General features: G+C 39.5%; 2 protein-coding genes across 10 annotated transcripts in view; one reads left to right on the forward strand and one right to left on the reverse strand.

Annotated features, from left to right (window-relative positions):
* SDCCAG8 (SHH signaling and ciliogenesis regulator SDCCAG8) overlaps positions 1-10,110 on the reverse strand; it is a 224,458-nt gene extending 214,348 nt beyond the window's left edge. For all 4 annotated transcript variants that reach the window (XR_006891041.1, XM_046678394.1, XM_046678393.1 and 1 more), the window contains exon 1: positions 9,931-10,110. Coding sequence is in view for 3 of the 4 variants with exons in the window: in XM_046678394.1 (XP_046534350.1) it covers positions 9,931-9,997 (67 nt within the window). In the remaining variant the exon portion in view is untranslated. The remainder of the gene's footprint in view (positions 1-9,930) is intronic.
* A 768-nt stretch (positions 10,111-10,878) lies between these two features.
* Positions 10,879-20,957, forward strand: part of CEP170 (centrosomal protein 170) — a 144,617-nt gene continuing 134,538 nt past the window's right edge. For all 6 annotated transcript variants that reach the window (XM_046679409.1, XM_046679412.1, XM_046679410.1 and 3 more), the window contains exon 1: positions 10,879-11,121. The gene's annotated coding sequence lies outside the window, so the exon portion shown is untranslated. The remainder of the gene's footprint in view (positions 11,122-20,957) is intronic.

Raw genomic sequence — 20,957 nt, forward strand, 5'->3', positions numbered from 1 at the left:
CACTAGCACATATTCAACATAAACAGTACTAAAACAAGTATTTTAAGGTATACTACTGTAGTAGTTCATCTCTAAAAACAGCCCCCAAAGAACTTGTCCTCACGCCCTTGTCCCCTCCCAGGTCGAACTGTTCGGGCCTGTAACTCGCACTAACCAACAGCATACAGTGGAAGTTATCTCGTGTCAGGCCAGCCCTCATCTTTAAAATGTCTCGCAGCTTCTGCTTCCTCCTTCTTGGGAAGCTTGTTTTTGCGAACCCTCAGCCACTTAGTAGAAGTCTGGCCACCCTGCTGGAGAGACAGTGAAGAAGCCGTGCAGAAAGGAGAGGTCCTGAGACTGCATGGAGGAGAGAGGCCCGGCGGCCACCGAACTGCAGACGCCTGCAGCGCTGCCCGGCAGAGTCCAGTGAAGCCACAGCGCTGTGAGAGAGTCTAAAACGCCCTTAGTGTTGCTTTCAGCCACCAAGTGTTGGCGTGGTTTGTTATACAGCAATAGATAACCGAAATAATTATTCAGTGAAGCACTTACCCAAAAAAACATTTGAGCAAAGTAGCCAAGTCTTACATTAATAACAGACCTATATAAATGACACTGGTGATGGCATTACTAATAATTCTACCCTATTTTATAGACATTTTTACATGTATAACAACTGGAGAACCATGCAATCAACTGGTAATTTCATTAATTAAAGTCCAGTTATTTTTTCAGGTCTAAACTTCTTGTTTCTTTTGCTAATCTCTTATGATCAAAACCACCAGTTGCAAACAAAAAATATAACAAAAAAAGATTCCTTGCACAGTAGGGCTGGGACCCAGATTTCAGTCACTACTTTCAAATTTTGACATCTATATTTCAAAGTTATTTTTGAATTCATTCATTCATTCATTTACCAAACATTTAAATATATCTGACTTAGAAATTTATGTTAGGAAAAGAATTCACAACAAGTTCATGTACTGGTATTATCTAACTATTTCAAATGGATTTCATCTAAAGAATTCTTAAGATCTTTGTAGGAGATGGTACTTTCCCTAAGTAAGAGCAACTCATAACAACGACGGCCAATGAAGTCCTCACTCTCTTCTGATCTAGGCCCTTCTTTGACAATTTAGACTTACTTCTTGTGTCCTCAAGAGAAAAAGCTCCTATTCCTTGCTACCTATATGGGAACCCTATAAAGCTACAAAACACCTGTCTTTTCCTTACCAATCATGCCTGGAAATACATTTATAAACATTTATTCTACAGGACCTTGAAAAACAGGTTTCATTTTCTCCAAGCTCATTAATTTCAAAGTTTAAAACAGAAAAAATAACCATAACTTAACAGAAAAAAATATACCCTATGTTACAAAATATCTAATATAAGTTCTTCACTTACAGCAACTCATTTTCTACCTCTATTAAACCAAAGAGAATAGGTCTTTTAGGTCGGGGTTCAATGGTGAAATTCTATTACTCAACTACACAAGTGACCCAGTGAATTTCTCACCACATTTTTCTCCACACCAATCCTATTTCCACACAGAGCTTTCTCTGACAGGAATTTGGTGGTGATTACTAACCAAGCCTGGCTTCCTCTTACTCATCGTGAGTTTAAAAAAAGTCCAGAGAAGATACATTCCTGATTTTAGCAAAATAAGAAGCAGTAATAGTTTTCCAATAACTCCAATACTTGTCCAGCAACAGTATTTTCTAGAGACTTGTTAATGGAAAAGGAAAATCAAAGTGTTAACATGATAAGCAGTTTCATTCAGAGCATTAGATTTATGAACTTAAATTTATGAATAAAGCACTTATCTTTATTGCATCCATTAGAAAGGAAACAGAGGGTTTGACTAACATTACAAATGTGCTCTGTGGAGCTATCAAATGACTTCACCTCTAAGACAAAGGATAATTACTTATTTATACCTGATCTGACTAAAAGCTAATAAACTTTATTAGGAAAAAGAAAGGAAATCTGAGAAAAATTGTGTAGTTGAAAATCCCTATAGGTGGGGTTCTTTCATCACATTACAGTGATAGTGGAGTTTTATGAGCCCATTTAATCCCTTTTCTAATATTTTTATTTAATCTTTTAGAATTCATAACATTCAAAGACTATGAGTGAAACTGCGCTTTGAAAATAGTGTTATGTGAAATTCTGAGATATTGAACTCAACAACGATCCCAAAGAAAAGTGATAAACAAGGCTTGGGGTTTTTCAGAACCATTGAATTCACTTACTAGGATCAGAGAGGAAGAGAAGAAATTTGCAAGAACTGTGTCCTAAAACTAAAACTAAGGAGGTAAGTGATATTTTTAAGTCATTACAATACTACATTTCAAAACATGCTGACTGCTTTTCAAATATATACATAGTGATATAATTATACACTGTAACAGACAAACAGAGTTAATCCTGAGGAATAATAATGCTCAGATGATTCAAGACAGATGAAACCTCATTGCTCTTCAACTGGAGCCTCTGGAGCTGAAGGCCTCATAAACCTTACGAAGAACACTACTTCTCAGCTGCAGTTATCTGCTGCTTACATGTAAGGAAACTAGACGAGACAGGAGGTTGAGTTATCATTTCCTGTCCCACTGCTAATGGGCACGGCTTTATCTGTGGATAACCAAGAGTTAGAAAGACTACTCAATTCCTCTTCTCTCCTGAGAGGACAGTGAGGGTATCTCGCAGTACATCCTGATTGGTTCTCCCCAGCATCAACCACGGGCTGAATATAAAGTTAATTATGAATAAAAACACAAATAGGACCTCTGAGTCCTACAGAATCACATGAACATAAATGTAAGTTAGTAATATTTCTGCTAGTCTACTATCCAAACATCAATCAGCACACTGGGAAGGTTACTGAGCTCCCGACCGCTGATAAATTGAAGTCTATTTTATTAATTTTGGTAATCCAGTTTCCCTACATTCTAATTCCTAACTCACCATTGGGCCTCTTCTCATCAAGATGTTTTTGAACAAAAGGCAAACATGCCCCAGTCTAGGAAGGATCATCTCTTATATACGCACTGTGAATTATTAATGTCAACATTCTCCATCTGTACTGGGAGATGTGAACAAGAATTACCCTCATGACAGGGAGCAGGGACCACACCCTGTGAAGAGCCCAGCTGTCTCTGAGAAAACATGCAGTGAACCATGCCTCCTTAGGCGGAGACACAAGATGCACCGCAGTTCTCAAAACAAGCTTAGACCAAGGCAGACAAGCAGAAAAACGAAACCACAGTGAGATAAGAGATACATGTCTGTCCACACTTGACTGGGCCTCAGCTAGTTCAGAAGATTGCTGTCGCTGTTTACTAGGGGACTGACAAGTAGCATGACCAAGTTAAAAACAGCTAATCCAAAGTCAGACAAAACCAGCTTTGTAAATGCCAATTACAATAGTGAAAGAGATGAAAAGTAGTATGCAGAAACTAAAAAATCTCAAAGAAAATACTATCATAAGACTCTAACAGCTGAAAAATGTGTTAAAGCAGTTGGCGCCAGGAGTGGAAGATAATCTGAACAAGAATGTAAACATCTTAAGAAAGCAGTGTCTGGAAGATCATTAATGATGTATGGATGTTGGCACATCAAGGAGATTTGCTATATGCATTATGAGCGATACACCTGGCACTTTTTTGGCACCAACGGAGAGGACTTCTGTCACCTGTCACCTTCCATTGATAAAGAAGTAATCCTAGCCAGAGTGGCAGAACATGGGTAAAACCATGAGCCAACACAATCCGTATTCTTAATTGTGATTATTCTCAAGGATGCTTCTTGCAGAGCAACGGCTATGAGCAGAGCCTTGCTACTTCTAGGTCATGGTTTCTCCCCTTCAGCACTATTGACATCTGGACCTGATAATTCTTTGTTGTAAAGGCGTGTTGTGCATCTTTAGCAGCATCCCTGGCTTCTACCTACTAGATGCCGGTAGAACTCCACCCCCACCCCAAGTTGTGACAACCAAATTATGTCTCTAGACATTACCCAATGTCCCGTGGGCAGAAAAATCACCTCTGGCTTAGAACCACTGGTTTAGATCAATAAAACAAGATAGCTAGTGTTCAGTCTTGAGGAGAGACTTCCCACATTACGACACTGTAACTGCAGCCAGCTCTTGATGAAAAGTAGGCAGGATAGTGAGCTATTCTGCCACAGTAGTGGCAGTGGGCAGTGCACAACCCTTGACCATCACTGCCATGATGGGGCACTTCTGATCCAGGTGTCAGGAGGTGTTACGTCACTGTTATCAAGAGCTTGGAATTCATATTTATCTCATTTTGTTTCAAGGCATGGCACACGAAGCAAAAGTTATCCTGTAAGGCATTTTTCAGAGCTACCTTAGGTGACTACTCCTTTCAACAGTCCAGCGGGCTTTGCTGAGGCTCCCCAATAATCAAGGTTGCTTCGGTTGGTGCACACGTGCATTTCAAGCTGCGTTCTCTATCTTTGACCCTGAGAGGAATATCACTCACTGAAAAGGTGGACAACCTTAGCACAAACTGGTAAAGTGATGAGAGCATAAGTCTTTTAAACATCTCAAGAGGGAATATAATTATTCTCAGTATCTCAATAGTTTGAGAACGACTTAATCCATCTCTTTTTCCGTCCAACAACATGTGAAAATGCCCTGACAATTTTATAACACTGCACCATTGTTTTGATTTTAGATTATTCCAGGGATGACTATTTACTTGTAAAACACCCTTTTCTGGCTGCTAATCCTGTATTTTGCCTATTTTTACCTCATTGGTCGTAGGGAGGGGAAAATGGAATTCTACTGGCTTTTTGTTATTCTGGTAAAAGAAATGGTCCTAAAAGTTAAATCTATTAAGAAAAGCCATACGAGAATATAAAACAAAAAATGAATATATGTAATCTAAATTTTATCAGCAAAAAAAACCCTCAAATGTTTACCAATTTTAATTGCATTACCAATCTTTAACAACCAAACCATTCAATTTATTTAATTTTTAGAAAAGAGAGATTATTTCAGTCTGTACTGAAATACCAAAACAATTTTCTCATTTCATAGAGAATGTTTACAGAGGCTTTCTTACAGTGTCACCTGTTGTGGTCTCAGTGAGGCTGAGAGTAAAACAAACAAGCAAACATCAGCTGTGGAGAACATGTGTGTCCGCATATATACACTTTATGTGGCAAGGAATATAAAAAATATTCAGAAAACATTTAAGAAAAGCAAAAACAAAAAGAAGAAAAAATACAAGTTTGATGAGTAAAACTGAGAAAAAGAAGAACTTTTACTTAAGTTACACGTTTTCCTCAGTTTGCCAAAGGTCCAGATGATATCACTGCTGGCTAATTCAGTGACCAAATTATTAGCAAGTAAGATTAACACAGGCCTTCTACGGATGTCAGCCCTTCCCTGGAAGGAAAAAAACACTTCGTAGGCTCTGGAGAGATGTGCCAATTGTACACAAGTAAAACATAGAACATCAACATTATCTTCAGTTTTCTCAAACTAGATCAATTTACAAAAAGGATCACCCCCAAAGTTATATAGTTTCTTCCCACATTCAACCTCTCACTTTTTATGAACCTAGCTCCACTCCTTACTCTCAATTTTTGTATGACAGAAACATAACCTTTATCACTCACATGGTCCAATCTAGTGTTGATGGAAGGGACATTCAAGATCCAGGTACTTAGAGTGGTGCCTGGAGGGGAACCAGGCTCTCAGGTGTGTTCTGTTTGGCCAGGACAGCATGGAAGGAAAGGACAAAAAGAAAGGGAAGGAAGGAAACAGGGAGGGAGCAAGAAAGAAACTGGAATGTTTTTATAAAAAGCATAAACATTTGGCCAGTTGAGCCATAAGCCTCACCATTCCCTAGTGTCTTCCACTGACTCCATCACACATTTTACCCTCTGCTTGGCTCCTAACGGCAACAATTCTAGTCCAAAGTTATTATTTTACAGTTGAGGAAATAAGAATCCAGAACAGTTTATTAACTTGCCTAAGGTAACACAGATGGTTATGAGCAAAGCAACAGTAAGAATTCAGTGACGTGGCTCGTAGTTCCACACTCTTCTCTGACTCTATTTTACTTTTCCAGAAATTCAATCTAGAGCCTGAAACATCAAAATGTTGAAAGAAAAAGGGGGGAGCCAGCATATAAAATGTATATAGAAAACAAATGATGTATTCCTGTTACACTACAAGTTTGTTCCATATTTCTTTATGCTCACCCAACCAAAGGCGTTAAGAACTAGGTGAAGAGGTGAGTTGCATGTATACAGGTGTTGATGAAACTGTATCCATGGCTAACACTGGAGCAATAGACTAGACATGATTCTGTTATGGAGGCTGGGACACTGCATTTCTCACAAGTTCTTTCCTTCCTTCTAATACCATATCCTTACATTCAAGTGTACAGAACTTAAAACAGCCTGGATTGCCCATTATTCTGGTTTTTCTGACCCTTTCTAGGCTACAAACTCATTCATTTTATACCTCACGGTCTTGTACAATGATGTGTTGAATTTGAATTCGAGGGGCGCCGGCCCCATGGCCCAGTGGTCATGCTCACTCGCTCCACTTAGGCGGCCCAGGGCTTCACCGGTTTGGATTCTGGGCGCGGACGTGGCACCGCTCATCAGGCCATGCTGAGGCAGTGTCCCACATAGCACACCAGGACATACAACTAGAATATACAGCTATGTACTGGGGGGCTTTGGGGAGATGAAGAAGAAAAAAGAAAAAAAGACTGGCAACAGTTGTTAGCTCAGGCGCCAATCTTTAAAAAAATAAAAATAAAAGAAGAAATTAGAGGAGTATTTGCTACTCCCCCTAGTTAACAAAATAGCTTTCAGCCATTCTGTGGGTCTTGAATTCTAGCTGTCTCCCGAGTGAATGAACACCTAACTACACTGCCAGGAGACCTCCCTACTCACTTCTGGTTCTAGATTAAACTCTACGACTTCCGGGATCCCTAGGATATGCCCACTTTTTACCACACTAGGAACTTTCAGATCATCTACTTTGTAGGAATAATATTACAGATCTGTGGGGCAATGAAGTCTTAGTTTTTCTACTAGAACTCTTCCTTTGAAGGAGAGTCACTAAAACTCTCCAATTTCTTGCAGTGGGGCAAGAAGGGCCGAAGCAGGAGGTATCCTTAGAGGGGACAAACAGTGAAGACATCTGCAAAGTGCAAGGGAAAGGATGAGAGGTGAGTATGGATCTGCAAGTGGGCTCCCTATTTCCATGGCTGCTCTAGGATCACCAGGGTCAAGGAGAGGCAAGAATTCCACTCAAGTCTTAAAAGTAAGAAGGCCACTTTGACTCTGCTTTTCACATCACATTCCAATTCTTAATATACTATAATTGTACCAAAAATCATATTTAATGTAAAGAAATGAGGAAAACCTATAAAAAATGAGGGACTATCTCGGAAAATTGTGAAAGCATTTTTGCATTTTTCTATGACTACTTCCTGGCTGAATATAACTGAAGGGATATTAGTAATGAGTACCTGTACTGTCACTTAGAAACCAGAGAATTAACCTGTGAGGAAAGACCAAGAATGCTCATAGCTTTTCTTTACACAGGAACTAGGCAAGACATTTTGGAGAAGAAATGGCAGATACACAAAACCAAACAAACCAACAAAGCCAAAATAAAACAAGACAAAAGAACTTTAAATTGCATTTTATCTGATTGTATAGTAACATGATTCTCAAGTTATTAGGCAAAAACACTTAAAATAATGAAGACCCACATATAAAATAATGCCACCACACTTTATTTATTCAAAAACACAAATTTGGCTTTAAAGGGAGTCATCCTGTTTAAAAGCAGTAATTTCTGTGTATGAAGCAATGCACTTCTGATTGTGCTTCGCTTCAGGGTTAGTTCTGTTTTGTTTCCTTCTATAAGCTATTATATAAAGTAAATAAACACAAGAATTAAATTGCTACTAAATAATAAAATAAGTCCTAAAGACCCATGAAAAATTCCAGGTTCCATGTTTGATTCATTGTTAAAACTATCACTAAAAATTTTTAAAAAGCTTTAACCTTTTTCTCTGCTTTATGTTTGCTCTTGATTACGTCTTCACTATCTTATATTCACATTAAATTTAAAATTTATTTTACAATATATTATTTTTTAATGAAAACTCTTAACTCTATAATTACTGAAAGTATTATCATGGGTATTAAACACAGTACTGTAACATTAGTTTGAAATTAACCGCTTTACTGCATCCAAATGCCTAACATTAAATAGCCTCTAATGCTTATATAAAGGTTCAAAATAAGGTCAAAGGACAAGAAACATTGGGAGAAACTTATAATGGAAAACAAATTTTTTTTTTACCAACCTCAAAAATTAAACGAAATCATTCATATTATTACTGTGCACAGTATTTTTCTTTCTTTCCATGAACAGTTAGAAGTGGTTATTTCTGTATCTAACAGCTCTTGAAATAGCAGACTGAAGGAGGTATTCATCAAGACCAATTATTTTACTCTTGCAGTTTGAAGACTGAGAATGTTGACAGTTTGTAACACTGTTGACAGATGGCAACAATAAATAATAACCCTTACAAAGTCTAGCGTTACTAGAAGATAAACTTTCTACTCTCCTTGAAAAATCTTTACTTGGGGGCAAGTACCAATTATAAAGAGCAGCTAACATCTAATAAGTGCTTCTTATGTGCCAAGCACTAATCTTCACCCTTATTTTCTATCACAGTAATCTGTAATTACTTTATTTATTGTCATTCTTCTCCGCTAATCCAGAGGCTTCAAGGGGGCAGGGACTTTGTCTAGTTCCTTACTGTATCCCCAGCACCTGGTATGCCTAACACACAGTAGGCACTAAATTAATAAATGAATCAGTGTTTCAAATGCTTTAAATAATTTTCTCAAACTGCTGGTTATGACCTAGAGGGTTAAGAAAATACCAAAGAATAGAAAATAGAGTGTATCACATTTAGTAGAATACTCTTTAATGAAACTTTTTAGTTTATATGTACATATATATCTCATATAAAATGTATTTTTTACTTATGGGTAACAGAAAAAAAAAGTCTGAAAATCACTGCTTTATGTGGATTATTTCATTTGCTCCTCACAATAACCCTGTAGACATTACCATAACTTCCACTTTAAAATAACAGAGCTGAGGTTTCTAGATGTTATACATGATGTCCAAGATGAAAGAGCCATTTACAAGTACAAACCTCACTTCTATAGATACTTACTCATAGGGTACTAGACTAAGAAAATCCGAATTAACTAAATAAGGTTTCAGCAATAGTAAGTGCGACATGATTAACAGAGAAAAACAGGCTTTTAAGGCAGGCAGGCGAGAGTGAATACCTGGGTCTGACATTAACCAGCTTTGTGGGCTTTGGCTTAACTTTTTGCATCCTGATTTCTCTGTGCGTAAGAGAGATATTCATGTTGTTGTAAGTTTTAAATAATTTAACGTATGTAAATAGCCTAGACCCTAAACAGACGATGCTGTGATTAAAATATTATTAGTGGTTTTTTTCCCCGGTCTAATAAATCACATTCAACCCACTACACCATAATTTGAATGCGTAGAAAGTGTGAATCAGGAACTTATCGGATTAAAGAACAAAGTACGCGAACTGGGCAAAAGCGGCAGAGAGCCGTCCAAGTGTTTCTGCTGGTGCTGGGTGAGAAGGATGCCCAAGTCAAGATCAGAGAGTTGGTTCAGGAAATTAAGGGAATCAAGGAAACAACGCTGGTTAACCGTAAAATCAAACAAAAAAATATTTTATCTTCCTCAAAGATCACAGCAACATCCATCTTCTGCCTCCGCATCCTGGCTGAGGCCGAACTGAGGTACTAGGAAACGCACCTGGTCAGCTCCTGCCCGCTAGGCCCTGGTACCCAGGGGCTAAGGCACACAGGTTCGGAGCAACTCACCCCGGAGACTCCGTTGATATTGCCCCAGAATCTCCTCCAGGGTAGAGTTCTCCGGGGACTTCGCCATTCACAGACACGGGGACCAGAGATGGGAGTTACGTGACGAAGCGTCCAGTATTTTCCTCTCCGAGAACAAGAGGCCTTAGCACTGGAGAGGCGCCCGCCTGCTTCCTGCCGCTGCTGCCGTGGGGGAGCATGTAACCCGGTACAGAGCTCGCGGGGGCTCTTCCTACCCACTGGCCCTCATGGTGAACGTCGGGAATTGTAGTCCGCAGGCGCCAGGCCTGGGTCTTCAAGCTCTCAAGAGCCCTTCCAACTACACTACAATTCCCAGAGGGCACGGCGCTCCAAGCGCTGGCTTCGGCGGTTTGGCAGCCAGATCCAGTTGCCAAGAGACTGCGTGGAGGCTCCGCCCTTTTTCTGAAGCCCAGCCTGGCTTAGTCCTGCCTTCATCCCATTCTGCTGTTTGGACCACCCAACTGACAGAAAGGGCTCGCTGAAGGCCTTGACTCTTCTAAATCTGCTAGTATGTAGTTGATCCTTGAGGCTTCTCAAGGACGCAAATAACAAGCTCTACACCCTTCAGCAGCGACATTTGCCAAAACGGCCAGATAAATTCTCAAGAAGTTCTAAATCTCCCATATAGCCTAGCCTGCAAAGGGGGCCGACACTACAAATCCTAGCATGCCCGGGAAGCCGACGTCCACTTGGAGTTGGCGCACTGCCCGCTGGGAACTGTAGTCCTTGTTGGTTGCGGTCCCGGCTAATGTCAGGGTCAGCTTCATTGTTCAAGCGAGTCTTCGGGGTACGCCTGCGCAGTAGGCAGCTGGGAAAGTTGGTGGGCGAGACCCTCCGCACAATCCCCTTTCATTGTCTGAATTTGGCGCCTGCGCAGTAAGAGATGGTTGGGACTGAGCCGGAGGAGGGGACGGGGCCGGGCTCCTCGCCCTTTCCCCAGGCGCCTGCGCACTAGGCGGGCGCTCTTTGCCGTTACCGCTAGGTGTGGGGCGTGTGTGGAATAACGTTATTGCCCAGCGGAGCTGAGGGGCCGGGAGCTCGTCTGCAGCGGCGGCGGCGACGACGACAGCGGCGACGACGACGACGAGGGGTGGGGGGAGGACAGCGTGCGAGAGACTCACGGGACGCGGCGCGCCCCGCCTCCCCGGCCGGTCCCTCTCCCAGCGGTGAGGGGTAAGTGATGCGCTCTGCCGCCGTGTCCGGCCCTGCCGCCTTGCACATCGCCCTGCCCGGCCTGGCAGCGGGGGCGCGGGCGCGGCGGGCGGGCGGCCAGGGCTGCTTCCCGGATGCTCCGCGCGGCTCCCCCGCCCCCGCGCCCGCCCCGATCCTGCGGCCCCGGCCTCCGGGCGCCCGGCCGCCGCCTCTCCCGAGGCGTCCTGGACCGCTTTCGGCTCTCCCGGCTTTGTGCAGCCTCCCCTCGGCCGGGCAGGGCGAGGGGTGCGGGGAGCGCTGGGGAATGGCCGCGTGCCGCCGGGGAGGGGCTCTTCCCCGCGGGAGCAGCCAGCAGCGCCCACCCTTTCTGTGCGGTCGGTCTGGGGATGTGGGGCGGCTGCGGGGAGGTCGGGCCGGCAGCCTTTTGGACGCGGTGGAGGACGTGGAGGACGTGGTGTCACGCACCCTGCCAGGCGACTGCACCGCGCGGCGGCTCTGGCTCCAAAGCCGGGGGAGGGAGCGGCTTCCTGTCGGCTTCATTGTCCTCGGCTTCACGTGTGGGCTTCGGCCCTGGGTCCCTTCGTTTTGTGCAAGAAAAAAATAGGAGCAGCTGCCTAGCACAGGGCGGGAAGACGTGGGATTTGTACCCTAAGTCATCGAATCTCTGTGTTTTGGTGTTCGGTAGAGTTTTATTTATTTGAGGAACGTAAGCCCCTGGAAGACGGGGACAGTCCCTATCCAAGCATTGCCAAGGTGATCAATATAAAAGTACTGGATGACCGTGAAGACCGGACCGGGAAGGGCCTAACGACGAAGCTGTTGTGTAGCTGGGAAATGAACCAGCAGAATTGTTTTTTCATTGGGTGGGTGATGCATTCATGCTCCTAAGGGAATAGATTAGGATACATCTTTCCGTTTTGTTTTTTAAGCAATCAAAACAAAAAATAGGCCTAGTACATTTCTGTTTCTGAATTTGTTTATTCATATTTTTATTGTCTTAGTGAAAATTCACCCATTTGGGAGAAGTGTGGTGAAGCAGTTGATACACTTGATTGAAAATGCTTCTTTTAAAATGATTTGATCCTTAAGCTTACTATACTTCCAACCATTTGCTGGCGTTCAAACAAGCAGAAGAGAGATTGAAGCAGAATGGGGAGGAGCAGGCGGAGGAATAATGTGAAGAGAGTGTTACGTTATGAATAGTACAGTATCTCGATCTTGACTGGTAGAACCTCAGCTGGGTGTGCTTCACAGATTTAGGAATTCAGCTCTGGAAATATTACATTGCAGGTTGTAAACCATTTTGTATTTTTCTGCCATTATTTTTTTAAAAGTAAAACCAGGCCTGCTTTTAGTTCTTCCTAACTTTATAAATGTTGTAGGATTTCGGTGTTTTAAAACTAGAGAGTCTAAGTGCACTTGACAGAGACAGAGGAAGATACTAAAACTTGCAAGCTGGCTGACTTGTCTGTCCAGGCCATACTGCTGATGAAAGGCAGAGCCAAGTAAACTAAGGTCTGTCCTGCAGATCGCTGTTTCAGCTGTGTCCCCTGCCCTGTAAAAATGTATGGAAATTTTCTCTGCTGGCTCTCTGTCTGTGACAATCAAGTTCGTCGATAACCCAGTTGTATTAATCTAATCCTTCTCTTTGTGAGGTACAAATAGTAATTCTCCTGAAGTGTAGCTTTAATTTTATAAAGGAACTTACTGATATGGGGAAAGATGCCCTAACATGGGCTTTTCATGAACAGAAACTGGAGTTTTTTCCCTACTACTTACTAGTAACCATATTTTAATTTTATTTCTTGATATTCAGTAGTATTTTATAGTATGATCAACTCTGTAAACTCTGTTAAAGATAAAATTGGCACATAACAAGACCTTATAAGTTCATTTTTCTTTGATTAAGGAGTTATAGTCTCGTCAACTTAAGAATTTACCTTTTGAGAAAGATATTTGTGTTGAACTTTTTATCAAAATTAAATTTGTGCTTTTTTATTGAGTTGATTGTGCCATAAAGGATTTTTTTGTTGTCATGTAATTTTTATCCTTTAATTCTACTTTGCATTTTAATAGTCTTTTTAAAAAGAATTTATTAATATTTCTCTTAAATTTCAACTTAAAATAATCTGTAATTAAATTCAGCGAGTGGAATTATATTAAATCAAACTTTATATGTATTTTACTGGTAAATTTTATGGTGTTCTAAAATTACTTTATAGGGAAATAACCATCTGCATATTTTCTGTCTTAGCATTAGAAGAGTGAAATTTGCACTATAAAATTATAATACATTATGCATATTAATGAAGATATCGAGGTGCATTTTTTAAAACTTTAAAAAAATTCTATACTTAGTGATTTGTTTTCTTTGTTCCAAGTATCAGTTTCTTGTTTTCTTTTATCACTGAAAATAAAAAGAACTAGTTGTATTGTTGCATCTGATAGTAATCAGATATCACTCATCTAGTATGGAATACTGCATATGTTTAAACTTGTCAACATTTTTTTATCCAACAAAATTCTACTCCTGAAAAATAATTTCTCCTATTTTAATTAATATGTAATGATTTTTTTCTTCTCTATCATGGACATGGGGTGTTAAGAGTATGCTATTCTAATAAATATCTAACAGATGGAGTGATGCTAAATTGCCAACTAAAATATCTGTATAGTTGCAAATTATTCTGAAAGTATAACAAAAGAGCGATTACATACCATCTGAAAAATCCTTGGTGGATAGATAATATTGACTGGAGAATTAAACATTAATGTGTTTCAATAAAAAATGGGTTTCCTCTTATGGGGAGAAATCTCAGATCATCCTTATTTCATAAGTTTTGGTTAATAACCACGATTTCTAATAATCAGCTACCCTTGGTGATATGAGTTTTGATTTATTTACTCAGATATTTATTCAGGGATGTGCTCAGCAGTGAGTTAGCCAGTGTGGGCAGTACCAAAGAATGAGAAAACATCTGTCTGGTAGTAGGGTTGATTGAACTGGACATACAGCCCAGTTTAGTTGAAATGATTGTGCACCAATATGTCAGAATTTTTTTGGCCATAATGAATGACATGGCCTATATATACCAAAGGTAATGCCCACTTTTATGTCAAACAAAGATAGAAAGGAAACCAACAGAAGCAAGATTAAAGAAAACCTTACAAAAATTGCTTGTATACAAGTAGGGGTTGTACAAAACATAATAGTGGAAAAGAATTTTAAGCATGCATTACTTAGGTTTGAAAAACAAAAAAATGAGACCTAGCGGAGAATAAGCCATTATTTAAGAATTTCAATAATGAATGAACAATATAGAAAATAGTACCGTTTGAAAAATGATATTTATTGAATAAATGAAGAATACCTACCATGTATTGAGCACCTACTAAGTGCCAGGCCGTGTGTGTGTGTGTGTGTGTGTGTGTGTGTGTGTGTGTGTGTGTAATTCATGCAACAGTCTTGTAAATAAGGTATTATTTTACACATTTAAAATTGAGAATATTTGAGGCCCAGAGTTAGTAATTTTGCCTCTGTGTCACACATTACTAAGTGGTGGAGCCTATAACTGAATCTTTTTCTTTTTGACTATAGCCAGAATTCTTTCCACTCATCCTTTTTAGTGAGTTAAAACGGCAACATTTATTCCTTCTGATTCCCAACATTTTAGAATTAGAGACTTTAGAAATCATCTCATACAGTGTGCCACCTACTACTAGTGTCCCTGAGATCCGATTGAATCCAGCTTCTCACGAACAACACTTCCATGAACAAATGGGCGTAAGATGGCTCATTTAACTATTGAAAAGTGTAATAGAGAGATCTTACTTGAAGTGAGCTAGTGTCTGCTTTACTGTATAACTTCTTCCCATTGGTTGCAGTTTTGTCTTGAGGAGTAAGATACAGCAAGAGTCTCCTCAATACATTAGGTCCCTGCTAGGTTTTCTCTTTTCTGAATTGAGTGTTACAGCCCCTCCAGCTTCATGTCATCTGGTTTCCGTTCCCTTTCTCCACTCCGGCAGCTGGACTCATCCGTGTCGTCCGTGCTGCTCCTTCTGCTCTGGTCTGCTTTCCGTCTTTAGTCCTGCAGCTACAGTCTGAGTGCAGTTAGTGAAGTTAGCCCGTTCCTTAATTCAAGCCATGCACTGTGATTACAGTCCGGAATTGTCTGAACTCTTTAAGAACAGTGATATCTTTGTCACCTCTAAACATAAAAATGAGAGAAACATATGGGTTTTCAAATTATATTTATGAAATTCGAGAGATCGTTTTTTGAGACTTTGTATTTCTACTTTTCTAATGTTAAAATGACCTTTTTTAATGAAATGATGGTGTGGGTAGGTGGTAAGTTTCTTTTGATATTTGTCTTGGGTTTTTGTTTGGTTTGGTTTCACTGTTCTAAATAAACAATAAGAAGTTGGCGGCCTTATGTTGTTTCACGTTTTGGTTTTTGAAAAATTTGTCTGGAAACTGCTGATGTAGTCAACATGAACCAGCATCTTTTTTAGGTTCAGATCTCTTGCATTCTGTGTGTACTCATAGATGATGTCTTTGAGGCACTATTTACCTTTAACCCTTTTAAATATCGTCTCCTTGATTGTAGCCATAGTTAAAACTTGTTTGGGATCTTGAATCATGATTCTGTCATCTGAGGGATTAGCTTCCCTTCCTGGCTTTTTGACATTTATAAATTTAACAAGCCAGCCCTCTTATGTGTTCATCCTCTCCGTGTACTGGATAGAGCCAAGGACAAAGCCATGCAGATTTATAAATAGAATACATGTTACATAAATAAAATAGGCTGGAGGGAAAAGATGGCACAAAGATAATGGAAACCATTTGAATGTTTTTTGTATGTTTGTTTTTAATTAAGGAGAAACCTTTATACGCCCACAGTACTAAAGGAGTTGGTTGAAGCTTACAGTCTAGTGGGGGATATGGATGATTGTATGATGTAAAGTCAAGTAGACATAGGTACTATGAAGAAAAATAAGTCAGAATAAAGTGGTAGAGAGTTATGGACAACTGCTGTTTTTTATTTTTAAGTGGTCATTCAAACAGAGCATTCACATGGTTCAAAAATCAAAAACAATATTTTAAAAATAAATAATGTAAAAAATCCTCCCACTCTTGTACCTTATCTACTGAGTTAACCACTTTCCCCAGTCCAATAGATAGCTCTTTCTATTATGGCTTATGTTTCCTTTCAGTGGATTTTTTTCATTTTAAGCAAATACAATATATACTCTTTTTTTTAATTAATCAATTTATTTATTTATTTATTTTTGCTGAGTAAGATTAGCCTTGAGCTAACATCTGTGCCATTCTTCCTCCACTTTATATGTGGGTTGCCGCCACAGCATGGCTCACGAGTGGTCTAGGTCTGTGCCCCAGATCCGAACCCATGAACCTGGTCCACCAAAGTGGAATGTGTTGAACTCAACCACTACGCCAGGGGGCTGGCCCCTACAATATATATTCTTAATCCTCCTCTTCCCTTTTACAGAAAACATAGCCTCCTAATACAATTTTCTGCACCTTGAGAGCTACTGTTTTAGAGAGTGGTTAGGGGATGTCTCTCTTGGAGAAGGTGACATTTAGCAGAGACTTGCATTAGGTAAGGAAGCAAGCCATGTAGGTATCTAGTTGGAGAGTGCAGTGGTCCTGAGACGGGAATGGGGTGAGTGAATGGAGAGAACAAAGAGACCACTGGCTGGAGGCGAATGAGCAAGAAGAGGGAAAAATAGGAGGAAATGAGGTTGGAAAGAGATTGTCTTGGTTGAGTTTATTTAAAGTGCCTTGGGAGTTCGTTGGAAGATTTTTGAGCAAGGGAATGACATACGAATTGGGTTATATTTTTAAAGTATGGCTCTGAATGTTTTGTGGGTAGTAGACTGGAGGGGAAAAAAATGGGAACAGGGAGATGAGCTAAGAGGCAATTGGAGTGATCTAGACTAAGAGATGTTAATGGTTTAGACTAGAGGGATAGTGTGGAGATAGTGAAAGTTACCAGGTTCTGGTTTGGGGCATGTTAAGTTTGAAATGTCTGGTAAACATCCAAGTGGAGATATCAAGTAGGCCGTTGAATATAGAAGTCTGAAATTCAGAGGAGTGGTTCGGACTGAAGATTTAAATTTTAAGCATCGCCAGTAGACCATTTTTAAAGCTGTAGAACTGGGAGACTTCACTTAGGTTGAGAGTTCATTAATTAAGTTGATAAGAGCTCCAGGAATTGAGACCTGACGCTCTCCAACAGTGAAAACTGATCAAGAAAAATTGAAAAGAAGTGGTCATTGAGGTAATGAGTATGGTGTCCCAAAAGCCAAGTAAAGAATGTAGTTTTAGAGATAAGGAGTGGTCAGTCACCTGTACCACCTTTAAAATCAGTAAGCACTTCTTAAGAAATCAAGTGATATCTTCTTTCCTTGTAAACTCGCTGAGAAAATAATTTCATTAGACCTCTCTTTATTCCAGTTTTTTTGATGAGGATGTTTACAGTTATTCTCCCCCAGAGAGTACTAAATCTGAAGCTGTGAACAAACTTTTACTCATAAATAGGTCCCTGCTCTTTCCTAGGTGGGATGGACCTTGTTGCTGCTGCTACTGAGGTTTGAACAGGAGAGACAGTGCTGTTCAGTGAGAAGAATTTGCTGTCAGGAATTGCCTCAGTCACTAATGGTGTGGTCTTGAACCTGTCACTTCATTTCAGAAGCTCAGTTTCTTCATCTATAAAAGAAAGCTAGTGATAGTCTAACTACCTCAGAGGTTTATTTTGAAAAACAAATTAGATGTAAAAGACAACGAAAGGTGTAATTGCTGGTAGGGATCTCCCTTCCCCATTGCCCCAAGTGTGGTACCTCATGATAATGTGGATGTGAAGAAATGTTTTGTTTGGGGTGAGGAAATGTGCTTTCATTCCGACTCTGTAGGAGTGGTTTTTCACTTCTTGTGCACTCCATCCCCATAGGCAGTTTGCACATCATCTTACCGTATTGTTGGGGGGTAGAGAAAAGGACATGATGCTGGAAAGCGGCTTTGAGATAACTGTCTCCGATCCTAAACTCATCCTTTTAATTCTAAGCGGAGTGTCTACATAATGAGATGAAGTCAGAAAGAAGTAAACAAGCCAGCTTACTTTTTTCCAAGCCAACAAGGAGAATTTTCCTCCTTTAACTGGCTTTTTTATGGAAGGTGTTTTACTGGATAAGGGTTTCTTACATGGTTTGTCACGTTACATAGAATAGAAAAAGTACAGATTCAAAGTTTAGGGGTTGCATAGGGGTCTTGGACTCCAGGCAACCAGCTAGAAACTGATTTGAGGAAACAGAGGCTAGGGGAAATGAGCATACTTGATGACGTAGGGGTAAAGCATAAAATACTTATGTTGGTGAAAAAGGAACATTGCAGATGGAGGACTTTGTGTGGAAAGCTTTTTGAAGCAATAGGACTGTACCTTCAAAACATCCCTCTCGAAGACCTTGCTGTAATACTATTTGCTCTGGTTGCTCAATAAATACTTCTCATTGGATAAGTAATGCATTGCAGATTGAAGGCCACCTTATTTTTTTGTAATCTTTTATTTTTTTGTATTAAAAAACTAATTCTTGCATTTTACAGAAAATTTAGAAAATAGCATTAAGTCAGAAAGAATTCATTCATAATCCCACTAGCCAGTGACACCACTGTTACATGTTCTTGTCTGTTCTGGTTTAATCTGGTAACATTTTATCATGAGATTAAACTTTCTGACTTTAACTTTTCATGGTGGCATAGGTGTCCATCTTATCAAACTTGTAATTTACTTAGAATTTATGGAAATTTAGTATTTTTAAAGTTGTAACCAGCTCTGCAGTGGACGTTTCTAACTGTGAATTTCTGTGCAAATCAATATTTTTCTTTGCCAGTATGTCAAGAAATGAATTGTATCAAAGAATATGCAGAATTCTAAAACCTTTTGTGATTTTCTAATGAAATTCTCCCCCCTGCATCCCCCTATCGATGCCAATCTACATTTCCACTCTTGTTGTAGGAGATTGTGTTTCCTCAACCTTTCATCAGTGTTGGATGTCACATATCTTTTTAAAAATTTTGCCAATGTGATAAACTAAAAACCTTATTTAAGGTTCTCTTGTTAGTAATATATCTGAACAGTTTTTAAGAAATATGTTCGTTGACCATTGTATTTCTAATCTGAACTGCTTGTGTGTGTCCCCGTGGCTCATTTTTTCTAAAGGAACGTTCATCGTCATATTCACTTGTTACAACTTCTTTGTCATATATGTTGTAAAATTTTTTCCCAGATTGTCATTTGTCTTTCAAATTTATTTCTTTTTTACCCAACAAAGATTTTTGATTTATTTATAGCGGAATTTCTCTTTTCCTTATGAAGTAATCACGCTGTACAAAATTTTATTAAATACATGCTATATTTTTCTTATAGAAATTATGATTTGAGTTTTTACATGCAAATGTGTTAATTTATCTAAAATATATTTAGGCAGATATATATATATCGCCTTTTGTCTCAGTACCATTCATTGCGTAATTCTTATATTTTCTTTATCACATCTTTATCTTTATTTTCATTCTTATATTTTCATTACCTGTCACAATTTGAAATATCTTTTTATTTTATTTTATTGAGGTCATAATAGTTTATAACGTTGTGAAATTTCAGTTGTACATTATTATTCATCAGTCACCATATATATGTACCCCTTTACCCCTTATGCCCACCGCCCTCCCCTCTGGTAACCACTAATCTGTTCTCTTTGTCCATATATTTGTTTACCTTCCACATATGAGTGAAATCATAGGGTGTTTGTCTTTCTCTGTCTGGCTTATTTTGCTTAGTATGATACCCTCAAGTTCCATCTGTGTTGTTGCGAATGGCACGAGTTTGTCATGTTTTGTGGCTGAGTAGTATTCCATTGTATGTATACCACATCTTTAATCCATTCATCAGTTGATGGGCACCTGGGTGGCTTCCGCGTCTTGGCCATTGTGAATAATGCTGGAATGAACATAGCGGTGCATAAGTCTCTTTGAATTGTTGATTTCAAGTTCTTTGGATAAATACCCAGTAATGTAGTAGCTGGGTCGTATGGTATTTCAATCTTTAATTTTTTGAGAAATCTCCATACTGTTTTCCATAGTGGCTGTACCAGTTTGCACTCCCACCAGCAGCGAATGAGGGTTCCCTTTTCTCCACAACTTTTCCAACATTTGTTAATTTTGATCTTGGTAATTATAGCCATTCTAACAGGTGTAAGGTGATATCTCACTGTAGTTTTGATTTGTATTTCTCTGATGATTAGTGACGTTGAGCATCTTTTCATGTGCCTGTTAGCCATCTGTATATCTTCTTCGGAAAAATGTCTCTTTATATCCTCTGCCCATTTTTTGATTAGGTGTTTTGTTTTGTTCTTGTTGAGTTGTATGAGTTCTTGATGTATTTTGGAGATTAACTTCTTGTTGGATATATTATTTGCAAATATTTTCTCCCAATTGCTGGGTGTGTTTTTGTTTTGTTCCTGGTTTCCTTTGCCTTGCAGAAGCTCTTTAGTCTGATGTAGTCCCATATGTTTATTTTTTCTTTTGTTTCCCCTGCCCAGGTAGACATGGTATTTGAAAAGATCCTTCTAAGACCGGTGTCAGAATGTATTTCTTCTAGGAGCTTTATGGTGAAGTATCTCTTTGCATAGATTTATTTCTAAATCTTTTATTCCATCTACCTGTCTGCCTGTTCCTGCACTGTTGTGTTACTCCCATGTTTGGTAACATAGGTTTATAATATCTGTTTATAAACTGACAGACTATTCACTCTACACTGCACTGGTTTTACAGAATTGAC

This window comes from Equus quagga, chromosome 12 (assembly GCF_021613505.1).
Source record: "Equus quagga isolate Etosha38 chromosome 12, UCLA_HA_Equagga_1.0, whole genome shotgun sequence".
NCBI classification, from domain to species: Eukaryota; Metazoa; Chordata; class Mammalia; order Perissodactyla; family Equidae; genus Equus; species Equus quagga.